At 39.9% G+C, this 15,269-nt stretch overlaps 1 protein-coding gene across 2 annotated transcripts; it reads right to left on the bottom strand.

The window, feature by feature from the left end:
* Positions 1-116: 116 nt before the first annotated feature.
* On the bottom strand, positions 117-15,269 carry PRPSAP2 (phosphoribosyl pyrophosphate synthetase associated protein 2). 2 transcript variants are annotated; one of them, XM_026859009.1, is made up of 12 exons: positions 15,208-15,269; positions 12,706-12,825; positions 11,983-12,133; positions 10,811-10,863; positions 10,621-10,687; positions 9,475-9,647; positions 8,449-8,564; positions 4,892-4,947; positions 2,410-2,558; positions 1,598-1,668; positions 753-899; positions 117-331 (listed from the first exon to the last, which is right to left on the bottom strand). In XM_026859009.1, the coding sequence occupies exons 3-12, from the start codon at positions 12,099-12,101 to the stop codon at positions 173-175; spliced, it is 1,110 nt and encodes a 369-aa protein (XP_026714810.1). In that variant the 5' UTR covers positions 12,102-12,133; positions 12,706-12,825; positions 15,208-15,269; the 3' UTR covers positions 117-172. The 2 variants fall into 2 exon arrangements, with proteins under 2 accessions (XP_026714810.1, XP_026714811.1); XM_026859010.1 differs by lacking the exon at positions 12,706-12,825.

Below are 15,269 nucleotides of genomic sequence, written 5' to 3'. Positions count from 1 at the left end.
CCAGCAAAGAAAAAAAACAAAGCTCTTAAAAACTGTTCTACCTTGATACTTAAACCAAGAGAAAACAAAAAGTGGCTCAATAGAAATATTAAAGTAAGCATGACGATGCTTCACAGCTCATTATCTGTTCGCTTCCAGTTTGGCCCGGGATATTTCTTTAGAATAAAAAGCTTTAATCATCCAGTCCTATATTTCTGAAAAGGTACGACATGGACTCCCCATTATGGATCCTGCGAATGGCTTCGGAGAGGATCATGCTGATATCCACAGTCTTGATTTTAGGGCACTGGAGTTTTTGTATTTCATGTGGAATCGTGTTTGTAACAACCACCTACAGAAAGACAAAATGATCAGAAAGACATAGCTCCTTATGGTTTCCACCTCCCATATTAGAACTGCAGAAGGGAATGTCCACGTATCCATGGATACTAACATCACTGTCCTTCCTCCCTTTCACTCTGCCATGCAGGTCCAGAGGAAGGTACAAAAATATCCCCCCCACACTGAGGGGAAAAGTCAGCTAATACTGGCAGTCTGTCATCTCACTACCTCCCTCGTTTCCCACTGCTGTAGTTTAAGGACACGTAAACACCAATTCCAGGGTATACGATTTCATGGTAAGAAAGCCTGAACCCAGGAACCTCCCAGCTAAATTCTTAATGCCAGTGTATGTTAATCATCAAGTCAGGAGGAAATTGTTTGCTTAAAAAATCCCCAAACCATTAGATCACAAATGCAGAATCCATGCTTACTTCATCGATTGCAGATTCCTCTATCAGCCTGGGAGCATCTGAAGATAATAGGCCGTGTGTGGCCATGACAAAGATCTTGTAAGCCCCCCTTTCCTTGAGGGTCTCAGCTGCAGCAAGAAAGCTGTCGACGTCATCTATAATGTCATCCTGTCAAAGTAAGATCAAGTCAGTGAAGATTCACCACCTCCTCAGACAGATCAACGCTGCACACCCAGACTGACGACATCATCTTCAAGCATACCAGTGTACAGCCAACACAAACCAGGCGTTTTTATTGAGGCTGTTCTTCAGACACCTGAGCTAGATGGTAAGCGAGAAAGAATGGAAAAGCAGAGCGTCCAAAACTACTGCAACATCAAGGGGCAGAGGGATTGCTCCACAAGGCTAAGAAGGAAAAGCCAAGACACCTTTCATTCAAAAACCACACTAACAGAAAATCACCTTTACAAGCCCCAAGATCACACTCTGCTTTAGAGAAACCATGAGACTACATCATCTCCACTGGCACTGCTAAACTCACAGAATGAAACACGGTGATTTTCCCCCAATCTGATGTATAAGCACCACCTGAAACTTCTCACCTTCAGGCAAGCCCTTGGAACATAATTTTATCTGTCCTATTCACAGAAACAAGGTCCAAATGCTGCTCTGCAGCAGGGATCACATCACAGCTCACAAAGTCAGCTTCAGAAGTGCACAGAATACTGCTTCATGGTATAAAAAGCGCAGCATCAGAAGTCCACCATCAACCAAAGTTTAGTTGCTGATACAGCAGAATATCTACTTGTTTTCTGCAACTTTAACACGCTTAATGTAATTATTCAAAATGATAGCATCTTACTTACCACAATGATAGCTATTCTTCCTCCTACATCTCCAACGACCGTGATGGGTGGTTTTTCCTTGGGAATCAGCACTGATTAATGGCAGTTTTAAGAGGGGCAGAAAAGAGAGAGAGAAAGTTTATACAATTTACTTCAAGTGTGGAAACGTCTGCTTTGCGTGAGTCACCAGCGTTATAGAGAGAAGTGAAGCAACGACTATCTCAACCATCACAATATTACCGGGAAGAAACAGCAGGATTTTAATATAGAAAGGATTCTTTAAGCTTAGTCAAAGTATTAACTACATTCATTTACACCCAAATTCTTAAATCAATCCAATTAATTCTTAATTTTAGGGCAGAGACTAGAGTGGCTTGCAGACACTACCAGTTCAATTACCCTACTGAGATCCAAGTCAGGTTTATCCAATGGAGTTTTGGTTGCGCCGCTGTAGATCACATCCACATTCAGCAAGGTTACTCTGTAAAGGCCCATGACAGCTACACACAAAACCTGTGTCAGCTCAGCTTATTAGTTCCATGTCCCAGAAAAATTCCAAAAGGAAAAGTAAATGGCAAAAAAGTGAGGCCTCTCTGCTAGGGGCTCTTCTGACTCGTCGCAGTTAACACAGCCCCTCCTACACAGGGTATAGACCTCACATACAGCCTAGCACTAAAACCAGGAACAAAAAGCATCAAAAGGAATTCCCCCCCCCCCAAGAAAAAAGTAATCTTCCCCTACAGAACCACTCCTTTTTGATGGTCCATCACTGCCAGCCCCATTCCCCAAACCCACAAAGACAGGTGAACACTTTCACACACAAACTTACTTACTGGGTATCTCCAAACTGGGATGAATAGCAGCTACATTTTTGGCTGTAGGTGGTGAGTGTCGACCGTCCACCATGTCAGACTCGGCATCTTGAGCTTCCCCATGAATCACAGCAATTCCCAACCGTAAGCGCTCAGCAAATGACTGTGCCCTGTAGATAAAGGGTTAAAAAAACCCAGAAATACATTAAATTTAAAACCATTCACATATGTACAATCCTAATCTATTTCCATTTTATTTCTAATGATTCAGAGAAAAAATGGAATAATCTTAAAATTTTAGGAAAACACATCGAAGAAAACACTTGCCCCTTAGTATCTTGTTTTCTCTGGGCTTGTGAGAGTCAGAATTACCTGGTAAGTATCCATTCTGGCCTTGAAGCAACACGATAAATGCTGCAACTCATATAATTCTGATTAGTCCCTTCTGTTTTGCCCAACAGTCAAAAAACCATTTCCTACCCTTCAGCATTCTGGCGATCCCATGCTTTAGCAGCTCTCATCTAACAGTAGCCAATAATAGCCTAGATGCCTGGATAGTCTACATTTAATAAGGAAAAAAATATTCACATGAGAGCAGAAAACAAGTGTTCACCTATTTATTTTTAGCAAGATGCACTGAATAAAGACAGTATTCCTGACCTTCTGACTCACAACCTCAGATATCCTTCAGAAAAGAGAATCCAGACGATCATTTTGCCTAACAAACCACACTTCAAACTTAAACAGCCTTGATTTTTACAAGTTTACAGAAAGTTCCTTCACCATACAGTATTTCAACTAAAATTAGAAATTTACGTAAAGAAGTGTAAGGTTAGCTGGGGGAGTAGGGAAAGCAGAGAGCCAGGAAAATAGGATTTTCACAGACACTGCCTGTATCCCAGATACTGGAAGCAGCAATTAAAATTAGCAGATTCATCCTACTTTACCTTGCATGCCCCAGAGTTCGGTAGCTAGCCTAAGCCAGTGAGCTAGTCTCCTTCTGGTCAAAGCCAGCCTGGCACATCCAGAGTGAGTCACTTAGTCCTAACATTAGCATCGAAGATCTGTGGCCTGAATCACCTCTTTCACACTTAAGCCTTGTTCCACTATCCAAACAACTCGAAGTCCAGAGAATAATTTGCCCATCATGATGCTCAGTTAATTAAAAATGAAGAATCTTCTGCCCTGTGGTTATCATACAGCTAGGGTATTTTTTCAAAATAGTTAATTACAGATAAATTATGATTCCAAACACTAGAATTAAGACTTAGAAGGTAGAACCCTATCAATGAAAGCATAAAAACTACTTTAAAATGCAGTATTAAACTGAGTAAAGTTCAAAATAATAGTAAAAAAAAAAAAAACCACGGAACTTCGTTTTTCACAAGTAGGCATTCATCTGAAAAGTGTATTCCTTGATTAGACTGAATCATTCCATCACTTTTTTCCAAATACAATGTATGTCCTCAAACACTGCTCTTAAACGCTCACATATACACGTGAAGAAGCTGAGCAAGACAGCTCTGGGATCCTCTCCTACACAAATCGGTTACGTCTGCAACTTATCTGTCTGATCAGTTAAAGGTATGTGTAGACTATTTGCTGGTATGTACAATTATTTGACAAGAATGAAAATGCTTCAACAAATGCCTGCCTACACCCATGAGGCAATACTGACACCAAGTAAAAGAAACGGTCAAAGACAAGCAAATGTAAAATAACTGGCCAAAACAAATCACATAAAAAGTATTGCTAGAAAACAAAGATGACAAAAGTTGTTCCCCTCACTATACTTCTACAAATTAAAATATTTCTGATTTGCTATATAAAATAACAAAAACCTTTCTTACAATGAGTATCATGATACCCTGGCATGAAAGTCTAGATAACTTTTCAACAAACTATTGGTTTGTCACCACAGCAAATACAGTATCTCTTAAACCATCCTCCAACTCTTATACCACCTGCTGAGAGCAGTGTAATTCCAAATAGTTTAGGAACAGTCAACCAAAAAGTTTCACAGATTAAAAAGAGTCGTTCAGCCAACCAGGACTTCACAATCAAAATCATCTCAAACATCAAATCCTGTTTCACCATGCTAGATGGTAAGCCATCTGTATTTAGGATCTGATCAACCATGTTCTAAGTTATGATCACATTAAGCAATTACTTTGGATTAATGGTATTATATTTCCAGCCATTTTTCTTCATTTACAGCAGGAAATTTATAAAGTAAATGCACACAAATATAGTATGATTAAATACCTTCTTTATCCTAAGCACTGTATTGATTTACCTCATTCTTTGTTTGTTTTTTTAATTCTCTTTAGATTTATTATGATTACAGCGATGATGTAAAAACTAGACATCTGACAAAGTGGAATTGGGAGGGATTTGAAGGCTGCATCTTCTAATTATCAGATATCTGTCCTTCACTTGATCTCAAGAACAAAATCACAATAGAGACTTCCTGCTCTAACACAAGAGAGCAGATCTTACCCACCTCTTTGCAGATGCAGGTGATTTGGCCACAATTACAGCATTCCTGTAGTCTGGTATCTGTAGTAAATAACAGATAGCAATGTCTACTTCATATCTTTAGACAAATTTAAACTCAGTAAGAATCAGAGAACTTCATTTTGCCAGAAGAATTTTAAGCATCGAACATTTTACCTAACATATACAAGCAACCTCAGGAATCCATGGTATATGATCAGAGTTCACGGCCCAGTAAAAACAGGTATTTAGAAAATTCAGATATTAACTTAAATTACACATTACACAAATGTAACTGCTTTAGAAGAACATCAGAGCTACAGAGACAAGTGTTAAAAAAACAACCCAGGAAACCATCAAAATTAAAGTTTCCTGTTCAACTTACAATTGCCTTGGGTGTGCACATGTCAGTCTTTAATGACTTGAAAACAGCATTTCATCTATTTCCTACTGGCTTTCAGAGTACACCAACAAAAGTAACATCTCTCCATCACATACTGACTCTTTACACAGACCCTCAAAACGGATAAAAATTCCACATTTACTGCACTGATCCTGGAGTCACGGTCTAATATTGCTGCAAACTTTCTTTGATGCAGATCAGCACTAGAAGATGATGCTGCAAATGCTGACAGCAGTGAAGTGGTAAGGCCAAGAAGTGTGGGTTTCACTGCGAGGTCTAATGGGTACTTTGGTCAGTCTTCACAAGCACGATCTACTCCAAAGTTTGCTGCCTCTGCCCCATTCTCATACTGGTTTATCACCCCAGACTCCTCTCCATTTAGTCAGCATTTTAGTCCCCATCCCTCCGAAGTTTCTTATCCTTGTCTCCATTTTCCCTGCAAACAGTGACTCCACATCAGACTTATCTCTCCTTATGCATAACTTCCTGAGCGTTCTACCATTCACACTTCCAGTCCTCCTCTCCAACAGCAATTTCTGCTCCCTCTAATATCTCCTCTTACCCCTTTCCCTTCAAACTCAGCATTTCCCTTCACTGTGCTGCCCTGAGAGGAGCAGCACACAGAACCTGCCCCTGCTTCTATCAGTTGCCATAACAACAGTCCACAGCCACTCTCGGCGGCAACAGCATGCAAAGCCCTACAGAACAGATCCAATCCTCAGAACCCTCGCATTAAGGACAAAAGACTCTTTACTAAATACCTGAAAATTGATCTGTTACAGTTGTAATTTCACAAATTAGGGGGGACGGTACCCTGACATGCAGTTCACCTTGCTGTCAAATGTTAAATACCAGTTCCAGAGCATATTTTTCAAACACAAGCAAGGTAAATTCTTCCATAATCTTATCCTCAAATATAAAAAAATCACACTGGCTGAATATTTCCAGAAGCACTCTACATGAAATAAGCATGGGAAAGAAAAAAGTTCTGAATTTGGGCATGGGCCTAACCAACTGAAAACAAGAGCTCTTCTGACAATGTGTCAGGCAACATTAAGACTCAATGCTACTAACTCCACCTATAATACTGGGAATTCAGCATGTTCTGTCCTTTACAAACACAAATTATACAACTAAGGCTACAAAGATTAACATGATGGAAGGTATGGACAAGGCAGGGCCTGTCACTTGACATAATAAAGACTTTGATCTTGTTCAGACATCATCGCCTCATTTTTCCCCTGCCAAAATTATCAAATTTGTTCTCAGCTCTTTAAAAATGGAAGTCAGAAAGCCAGAGATGTCAGCCAAAAGACAGTAACACATTAAGAACTCCTTGTAACAAAGAGCTACGTCACACTAAGATTAACATGTATGCATAGGAAAGAGAGAAGACATTAAGTACTGAACATCTGCTAAGCATACAAAGGAAAAATCACCAAATTATTTTTATATGACATTTCACTGATTGGACTGTCTTCACCCCAGAACACCAGGTAATTCTCTTCATACCTATGAATAAATTCCCATCAGGGAACAAGTACAAGCCCTCATCCTCTTAACCTGCAGTTAAATGCTTTTTAAATGACCTCCATTCTTATCAAGCTGGATTCTATTTCATGCTACTCATCAATACACCCCCATCACAACTCCCATTTGAAACGTTTTTCATACTTTGGCATTCACAATGCAGGACATACAGCAAGCTGCTGCCACCATGAACTTGAGATGAATACTAAATCCTTCCTGAGCAGCACTGGATGAAACTTTTAAAAACATACTATAAATGATCTGGCTGGTGAAGGTACTTGCCAATATAGATCCCATGGGATCAGATACATTCAGTCAACTCTAGTTGTAGCAAGTCATCTCACGGACAAGCAGAAGAATGAAGAAATGAAAAACTGGAAGTATCTAAGACTTCTCTACACATACTTCAGCAGATCTCTGCAAATGTTCAGTTGTTAGACTGCACAGCAGTGTCAGACTCAAAGCTGCAACAATTCTTAATAAACCATTAAGAGCTCATCTATCAAAATGTGCTTCAAGACCAAACCAGGAACATAATCTTCCCATCGACCATAATCCATAGTTCAAGCAACATATAAAGGCACAATTTGTCTTGTGCCTGCATATTTGGTTTTGCACCTTTTTTTTTTTTTTTTTAACTTACAAAGTGCTTACAGTATGCAATGCTTCTCTCCTGGTATACAGGATGAATGACTGTAGCAAGGCCAGAGCCTGGAGTTTTGTTCTATCATCCTCTGATTCTATTATAAATGAAATTATAGCAACAGATTCAATGGTAACAGAATCTCCAAACAGATTTTAACACTGTCATAACAAAATCATGATGGTTTGTTTCAGGTTTTGTTTGTTTGTGGGTTTTTTTTGTTTGTTTTTTTAAATCAAGGCATTTGTATCTCTAGAAAAGAAATAGCTTGGATTCAAAAGTAAGAGTGAGCTAAAAGCTTTTCTCTCACCAGGAAGAAAGCATTTACTTTATTTCACATTATCATTAGTCAGAGACATAATATGCATCTTATACCTACAATTATCATTTGCACAATGTGTATATATGAATCTACCACTAGCATTTCTCAAAGCACTTATAAAAATATGACGGAGAAATGGACGCACAGACCGTCAGAAGTTAAGCTTCTCAAGTCCAGACATGCTGAACAAACAGCGAGTGAAGATTTCCACACAAGAAATGATCTGTTCTTACTTTCAGAGTATGATCAAATAGGCGCTCTCACAGCTCACAACTTAACTTCCAAACTGTTTTCATAATGTGAGAAATTACACCTACACAAGCAGTCCATCCTATACATGTCAAGAAAACTGGAAACAGGAAAGGAAGAGGATATCAAGAGCAAGAAAATCCTAATTTTTTTTAATAAGTTAGGAAAATATATCTAAGACAGAACAGCATTGCTGCATGGACAAGAAAATACCAGCTCTTCACGAAAGCAAAACTTAAGCCTGTGGAGAAGAAAAGAACCAGCTGCTCCACCACCACTCCCTGCCCCAACATGATCTTTCCCCCTTTAAAATTCTGTTTGAAGAATTAGTCTTTTCAGAGGAATTTGTTTCAGAAGCCTTGAGACATGACAAAAAAATAATTTTAAAAAGCAACTGTCATAGCAGGTCTTCCTCACCTCTTCTTGGATGTACTGTAGTAAAAATGGAGATGCTCTCAAGTTATCAACTGGAATATTGAAGAATCCCTGTATTTCCTTCTGATGTAAATCCATGGTAATTAGATGAGTTAGTCCTTTAATAAAAATAAATAAAAAGTCACATGGAGAAGCACATCAATAAAAAGAACAGACACACTCTCTAGTAAGTTTCACTGAAGTTTGTCCAGAACAAAACCGCTAAGCTGCATTAGAACAAAGCTATACTTAGTGAAAGTACATGGCATATTAACTATGTCTCTCTCAAGAACACTGACATTATTATGTTTCTACAGTGTCCTTTTAAAAAAGAACCTCAGAACACTCGACGTAATTGACTCTGTAGTGCCACACTGAGGCAGGGAAGATCCTTCTCCATTCGACATGGAAGCACTAATAAGACACCACATAGCAAGACCCCGGCACAGCTAACAATTAGTCCTGAATTCCTGAAAAACGAGCCCAAATCCTAATCATTGAAACACTTCCCCCAAAATAATAACCCAGATCTCTGTGTTCATTGTAACTGCCCATTTTTCCCAGGGATGGGAGCAAGATGAAAGGAGCAGAAAATGTGTTAAAGGCTGTGAAAATGAGTAATCTCATTCTCCCACATCATCCCAACCATATAAAGAACAGATACAAAGTGCATTCATCGAACAGGTAAAAAACAGGCTAGAAATGACAAAGCACAACTGAGTGTTAGAAAGGTGAATAACAGTATTACAAGTGACTGATACCACAGACCAAAGCAGCAGAGTCCAGTAGACCCGTTTTGCCAGCTCAGTAGGACACAATGTAAAACAGCTGTTACAAGTTTGGGTTTTCTTATAAACTCATCATTTGGAAACATTTCTAATTACATTCTCCTTTCCATGTGGGTTTTAAACTCATGAAAAGCTTGGCAGTTATTTTTAAACAGAGTCCCAACTTGCGCACTGACATCTCTAAACCTGAAAGCTGACAGCAGGAACCCCCATCGCCCTGAATAACAACCTGCATTCTTACCAGCTTTGCACATCATTGAAGCCAGTAACTTAGAGACAATGGAGCCCCTTTTCCTCATCTTGCACTGTTTGCTGTATGGGAAGTAAGGAATCACTCCAATAATGCTTTTGGCACAGGAGGTTTTACAGGCGTACACCATGATCAGGAGTTCCATGATCGTAGTATTCACATCCCTGGAACGAGAAGCATCTAGTTCTGTATCTCATACATAAAAATTCTGTATTCAACACAATAATTATACCCACTCCAGGGATTTCACTCCAGGACAGCAAGAGTACAGTGACCAACAGATCTTCACTAAGAATCCAGCTGTGCACCTCCAGCCAGCAAGTGCCCTGGACCCAGAATTTCAATTCTTCACTACAATTACTTTTTTTTTTCCCTGGACTATTTTGGGCAATTCAGCAGTTTTTGTTACACCATTTTCAGGCTTTTAGTAATACAGCATCTTCTCTAACAAAGTCCATAATTTATATCCAAAATCTCTTTCTATTGTGCACAAACCAAAATAGATATATTCTTCAGTATAGATTTTTTTTTAAAAAAGCTTCAGACTTTGCAACACATTCCTCTCTTGTTCAAGCCAATAACAATTACCATCTATTTTCTGCCATAAATGAAAACATTGAGAAGATTTTTTTTTTTTAATTGAGAACTGGTCATGAACTAAGAGAGCTTCTATTTCTTTTGCCATTAGGAAGAATGTCTTCACATCTGTAAAGTTCTTTTCACACAAAGATGTTGTTTTCTGAATCACGGGACCCATTGCCTAGGAAATGCTCCTCCTACATTTAGAATTCTGTAACGTTGCTGGAGATGGATAGCTGAAAAAGGAAGAATTCAAAAGAAAGAATGACATAAGCAAAAGAATGCACAGCAAAAGAAGGCAGAGACCCAGGGGAAAGTCTGACATATTCACTGAAAATTAAAATAATAGAGGTTAGGTTATACTGAAGTCTTCTTTATGCACATATCAAAAAGACTCCAAAACAGTAACAACAAATCCACAAAGAGAAACCTCTACTTAGTTAATCTAAGCTTATGATACTCTATCATATACATAAAACACGAAGAAAAAATAGAACAGAAGCATTCCTACGGACAGTCCATGTCAAAACGCTAGCACGTCTTTAAACAGTTACTCACTTTGAAACTGTTTGGATGATAAATACATCCTTTCCTCTCACAGACTCCTGAATCTGCACTCTTGTTTCTGCCAAGAAAAGAAGTATGTAATATTTGCAGTAGCAAAACTCAATAGAGTCTAAGAAAATGATAGCCAGTATATGCACATCATAGTTAGATAAGATTCCAGTTTTGACAATTAAATGCTCACCTCTGTTTGGCTCTTGATAAACCTGAACCTTCCCCATCTCAACTCCTAAGCGCCTGCAGGAGCAGAAAAAAGGAGAAGTCAATATTGGAGAATGAAAGGCAAAACAAATGCAAAGCCCCTACAATGCGATAGCCACTGAAAATGCCACATTTCACAGGAGAAAACCAAGAAAAGAAAATCCCAAACCATAAAACAGTTATAGTGGAAATCCCTTAACAAAACCATTTCCAGAAGCTGCACTGCAAGCTAAGCTAAATGCCTTTTCAAGTCAAGTTCAGAGCAAGCAGCGGAAAAAACCCCCGCTTGATTACTAAATCATGTAACAATTTCCAATTTTTAATACATATTCCTATATACATTTTATATATGCTGCTATATGTATATACACATGCCAACATACACATGACACAATGCTTAAAAGGCCACTTGTTAAATCATTCTTCTCTACAGAAAAAAGTCAGTGTAGAGCAAATAGGAAATACTAGCAAGCTCTATTTGATGAATAATGGGAGACTAATATCTGCTGTATTTATTCTACTTCGGTATTAGCACAGACCCCCATCACTAAAAAAATGAGACAATCAACCACGTTTTGTACTTGTGCCCAAGTCCTTGCCACGCATAACTTGAGCTCTTTTGCACCTCCCTTTCTCCTCCTATCTAAACCTAACTTTGGGTACATAAGCCTCAGGAAAAAAACCCATCATGTGTAAGACTCCTGGTAATGTTATGCACCCTAATACCATTATAGTAGCATGGTAAAAACTCACTTAAGTCATAAAACTTCTGCTGAAGCTATTCAAGCATTTAAAGCTAAAATGTTCCCCTCTAAAATATACAGTGAGCAGGATGGATGCAGCTTTGCTGCCCAAGAAAACCCCGCTACAAGGAGAATAAGAAAATTATTAAAACTTCTGCCATGATTATTTAACGCTATCCAATGTGCTCTCTGACAGACTGCAATCACAACCTGCTACTGAACAATCTAAACACAAGTTATTTAGTTACTGATCCATTGAAATATACCACGCAATACAACACACTACATGTTCTTGCAAACCGCAGCAATATTCCAATGTAACTTTCCTTAAACAGAGAAATCAGTCTTTAGTAAAATAAGTCCTATCTTAATAACCAAGATCCTAAGCTGCCCTGCAGGAGATTTCACTTACTCAGCAATCCTCTTTGATAGTTCCATGCATGACGAATTGGAATTAGCTGAAAACAGCACCAGTCCACCCTTGGTTATATTCATGATGGCCCCAATTTCAGTTGATGGCACACAAAACATCAAACCTAAGTTGTTTTTCCGCTTCTAAAAGACTGCAAGAGATCAAAGGTCTGTTAAAGCCACGAAATTAAGAACAAAATAAGAAACACATTTTCTCTGTTTAGAAAGCAAAGAGTTTCCCATAAGCCTGTATTTTCTGTTATCCTTAACAGCTGTTATCTCCACTTTTAACAGTTCAAGGAATAGATCCTCACAGGCCTTACCGTTTGAGATGGCACAAAGAAGGGGACTTCAGCCTGCCGGGCCTTCCTTCTCCTGCCCCCAAGCTTTACAAACCTCCAGCAGAATGCTTGCCTGGAACCTCCAAAGATCCCCCTAGACAACCTCCTAACTTCAACAGGTCTTTTCTTGGGGTCTTTTTTTCTATTTTTTTAGATGTTTTCCTTAAGCTACCATCTAGTAATACAGATTCTCTTTTCCATCAGCTTGTGCAGTTCGTTTTCCAGAACTGAGCAACATTTATTGACTTTTTCAAGATCACAAAGCCAGTCAGAGGTAGAATTGAGCTAAACAGAACTCCTGGGTCCTGTCCAAACTTGGCTAGAAGAGTCTATTTTCATAGCTGTACATCTTTCCATCACTTTGCAATAAATTATAAACTTACAAATAAGGATGAAATGTAAAGAAGAGTTCAAGAAAGCCGGTAGCTGTAAATAATGACCTCTTGCACAATGCGTCCGCTTGATGAAGCAGCTCTTGTCATTCTTTGATACTAGTATTTCTCCTGTGAAAACAGGAGAAAAATAATCGAGGAAATCTATACAGGGTTTTTTTTCCAAATAAAGGCACCAATAACTAATCCATCTTGACATTTTTTATTCTTCTTTGTAACATCACATTTTCACTTCTACTGTCATATTTTGTTCAAATAAAAAAAAAAAAAAATCACATTGACCAGCAGCCACTGATAGACCAAAGTAGCATTTTGCTCAAAAAGTCCTGCACTTCACTTCTGCTGTATAAATAATCCAATCCTTCCTCATCCATTTTAGCATTACGTAGGGGACTGAAAATATCAAATACGAGTGGCATAATTCAAAACAAAGTAAACAGAAGTTAGGATAAATCAATAACTTCCTTCCTGGCAAGCATCTCCCTACTGAGAAACATAATTATCTAAGAGTTACACGTAATCTGTTCCAAAAAATTGATGGTATATCAATTATTAAGTAGTCCAAAACAGTATCTAAAAGAAAAACAAGTTTCCATACTTACAAGAACAGCTGGCTAGCTCTATAAAGAAACTTGTTCAGCTTGCCTTTGCAACTAGACATACTCTTGCTCAGTTTGACCTCATCACAGAACAGTACCTGATTCATTCTCAGTTAAGAGCCAAAGTCAGGAACTTCCTAACAACAAATCTCTTCATGAAGTGTCTGTGCTATGCACAACTGCTGTGAATGAAAACCTGCCTGTCATCAAAACTGCCAAACTGTACATGAAGAGAGCACAAATAGCAACAATTTCAGCAACAGAATTTGAACACCTAGATGTTCTGACTCTAATAGAGCTTGGTGTGCCCACCTATACCACCAAAGCAAGACACCACCCCTTTCAGCCTTTGCTTTCAGACAAGATTAAAAAAAAAAACAAACCAAACCTAGAAGACACTACAGACATCCCCTCTAAAGCTTAACTATATCCCCATATCCTTCCCAAATTAAATACCCAATAATTTGAAAAGAATTAGAAACCTATTTCTTAGCTAGTTTCTGCCTTTGCTCTGCAGCACTTACTCTCTGTAACTCCCAGCTGTTAACTAACGGCCATCATCTGTCAAATATTCCTAACGGTGTTAAAAGATACATCTTAAACCCAAAGTGAGCATGTACTAGAAATGCTTCTAGGTCTCAAACACGTGAAAGCACCCTGCTTGTGTTATTAGATGGGAACAATATAGAGACAATTTTCAACATTACTGAAAATATTCACACAGTGTTTTGAAGAAACAGGGTTTTCCAATTGTGTTACCTTTTTTGCTCCACAGATTAAGGAAATGAGGAGAGTTAAGAGATCTGCTGAAAGACAAGAGTTGTTGGATCCTGATTATTGTTCAGTGTGCATTTTACACCACAATAAGATACTGACATATTCACAAGCAACACTGAACACAGTTCTTCACACCACCATAGGTCAAGGACTTTCTTGCAAGCAACAAAGGGGCTACAGTGTGCGTGAGGGGAAGAAAGATGTTGAATTTGTACAGTACTGATGTATCAACCTTGAAACAGGTGTTGGGGTGACAGCAAGCTCACAAAACTTTATTAGATGTGTAAAGACATGACTCCACAAGGGTACATGAGACCATAACCCTCTGCCTTGAGGTAGACTAATCTTCCAAACCTGCATCAGATTTGGGAGAGCAAATACACCACAGAGTAGGCTGCAGGCCACAAACTCTGACCCTTTCAGGCTGCACACAATTACACAGACACATCATGAACACAACAATTATTTAACTGAGTACACATGATGCCCTACTCTGACTGGCTTTACATCTCCATGAACTGAGCATGTCCACACAGAAAGCAACAGAGGCAGGAATAACTGTACGGTACTGAAGAATTGATCCCCGTGGGCTGGAGGGGAAAATGAGCCCTCTCACCCATCTCCCCACGGGGAATTTCCCCGGCCCAGAAGGGCCCTCCACCCTAACTATTCCCCTGGGCTAAACAGCTGAGGGTCGACCCTTCCACCCCAAACCTCCCTACCAGACATTCAGCTGCTCCAGGTGGGTTACACACGCCTTGTGGGGTGGGAAGCCCGTCCAGGCACCCCAAGGTACCGGAGGATCCCCTCCCTCCTCGCAGGGGAGAGGCCTGGGCACGCCGCAGCCCCCAGCGTGGGAGCGAGCACGCCGCTCCCCTTCACCTGTAGGGCTGGCGGGTGGCGAGGAGCCCCTAGCAGCCCAAGAAAGGAGCCGCCCAGGAGAGGACCCTCCTCCCCACAGCGGCCCTGAGGTGAGGGCAACCAAGCCCGTTCCTCAGGCGGCGGAACCCTGCGTGGGGAAGGGGAGCGAGCGCCGGGGAAGGGGGATGTCCTGCCCTCACACAGCCGGCTGAAGTGGGCTGGGGGGACGGGCGTGCCCCTTTCTTCAAGGCCTTACCTGCCGGCTCCGGCCCCCCGGCCCCGGGAGAAGGCAGCCCGGCCGGAGGGGAGGGGGAGAGG

Source organism: Athene cunicularia (assembly GCF_003259725.1).
Source record: "Athene cunicularia isolate RWA chromosome 14 unlocalized genomic scaffold, athCun1 chr14_part1, whole genome shotgun sequence".
Taxonomy (NCBI): Eukaryota; Metazoa; Chordata; class Aves; order Strigiformes; family Strigidae; genus Athene; species Athene cunicularia.
Note: the sequence above shows the minus strand (reverse complement) of the source record. Positions and strands in the feature narration are given on the sequence as shown.

What these genes read in the sequence shown, in the direction of transcription:
- PRPSAP2 (XM_026859009.1), bottom strand. Translation starts at nt 12,101, where the DNA reads ATGTTTTGTGTGCCATCAACTGAAATTGGGGCCATCATGAATATAACC. An exon ending in TACAGTACATCCAAGAAGAG is followed by an intron (nt 4,948 to 8,448) that starts GTGAGGAAGACC and finishes TATTTACTACAG; the next exon opens with ATACCAGACTACAGGAATGC. An exon ending in GAAGAATAGCTATCATTGTG is followed by an intron (nt 900 to 1,597) that starts GTAAGTAAGATG and finishes TTACTTTGACAG; the next exon opens with GATGACATTATAGATGACGT.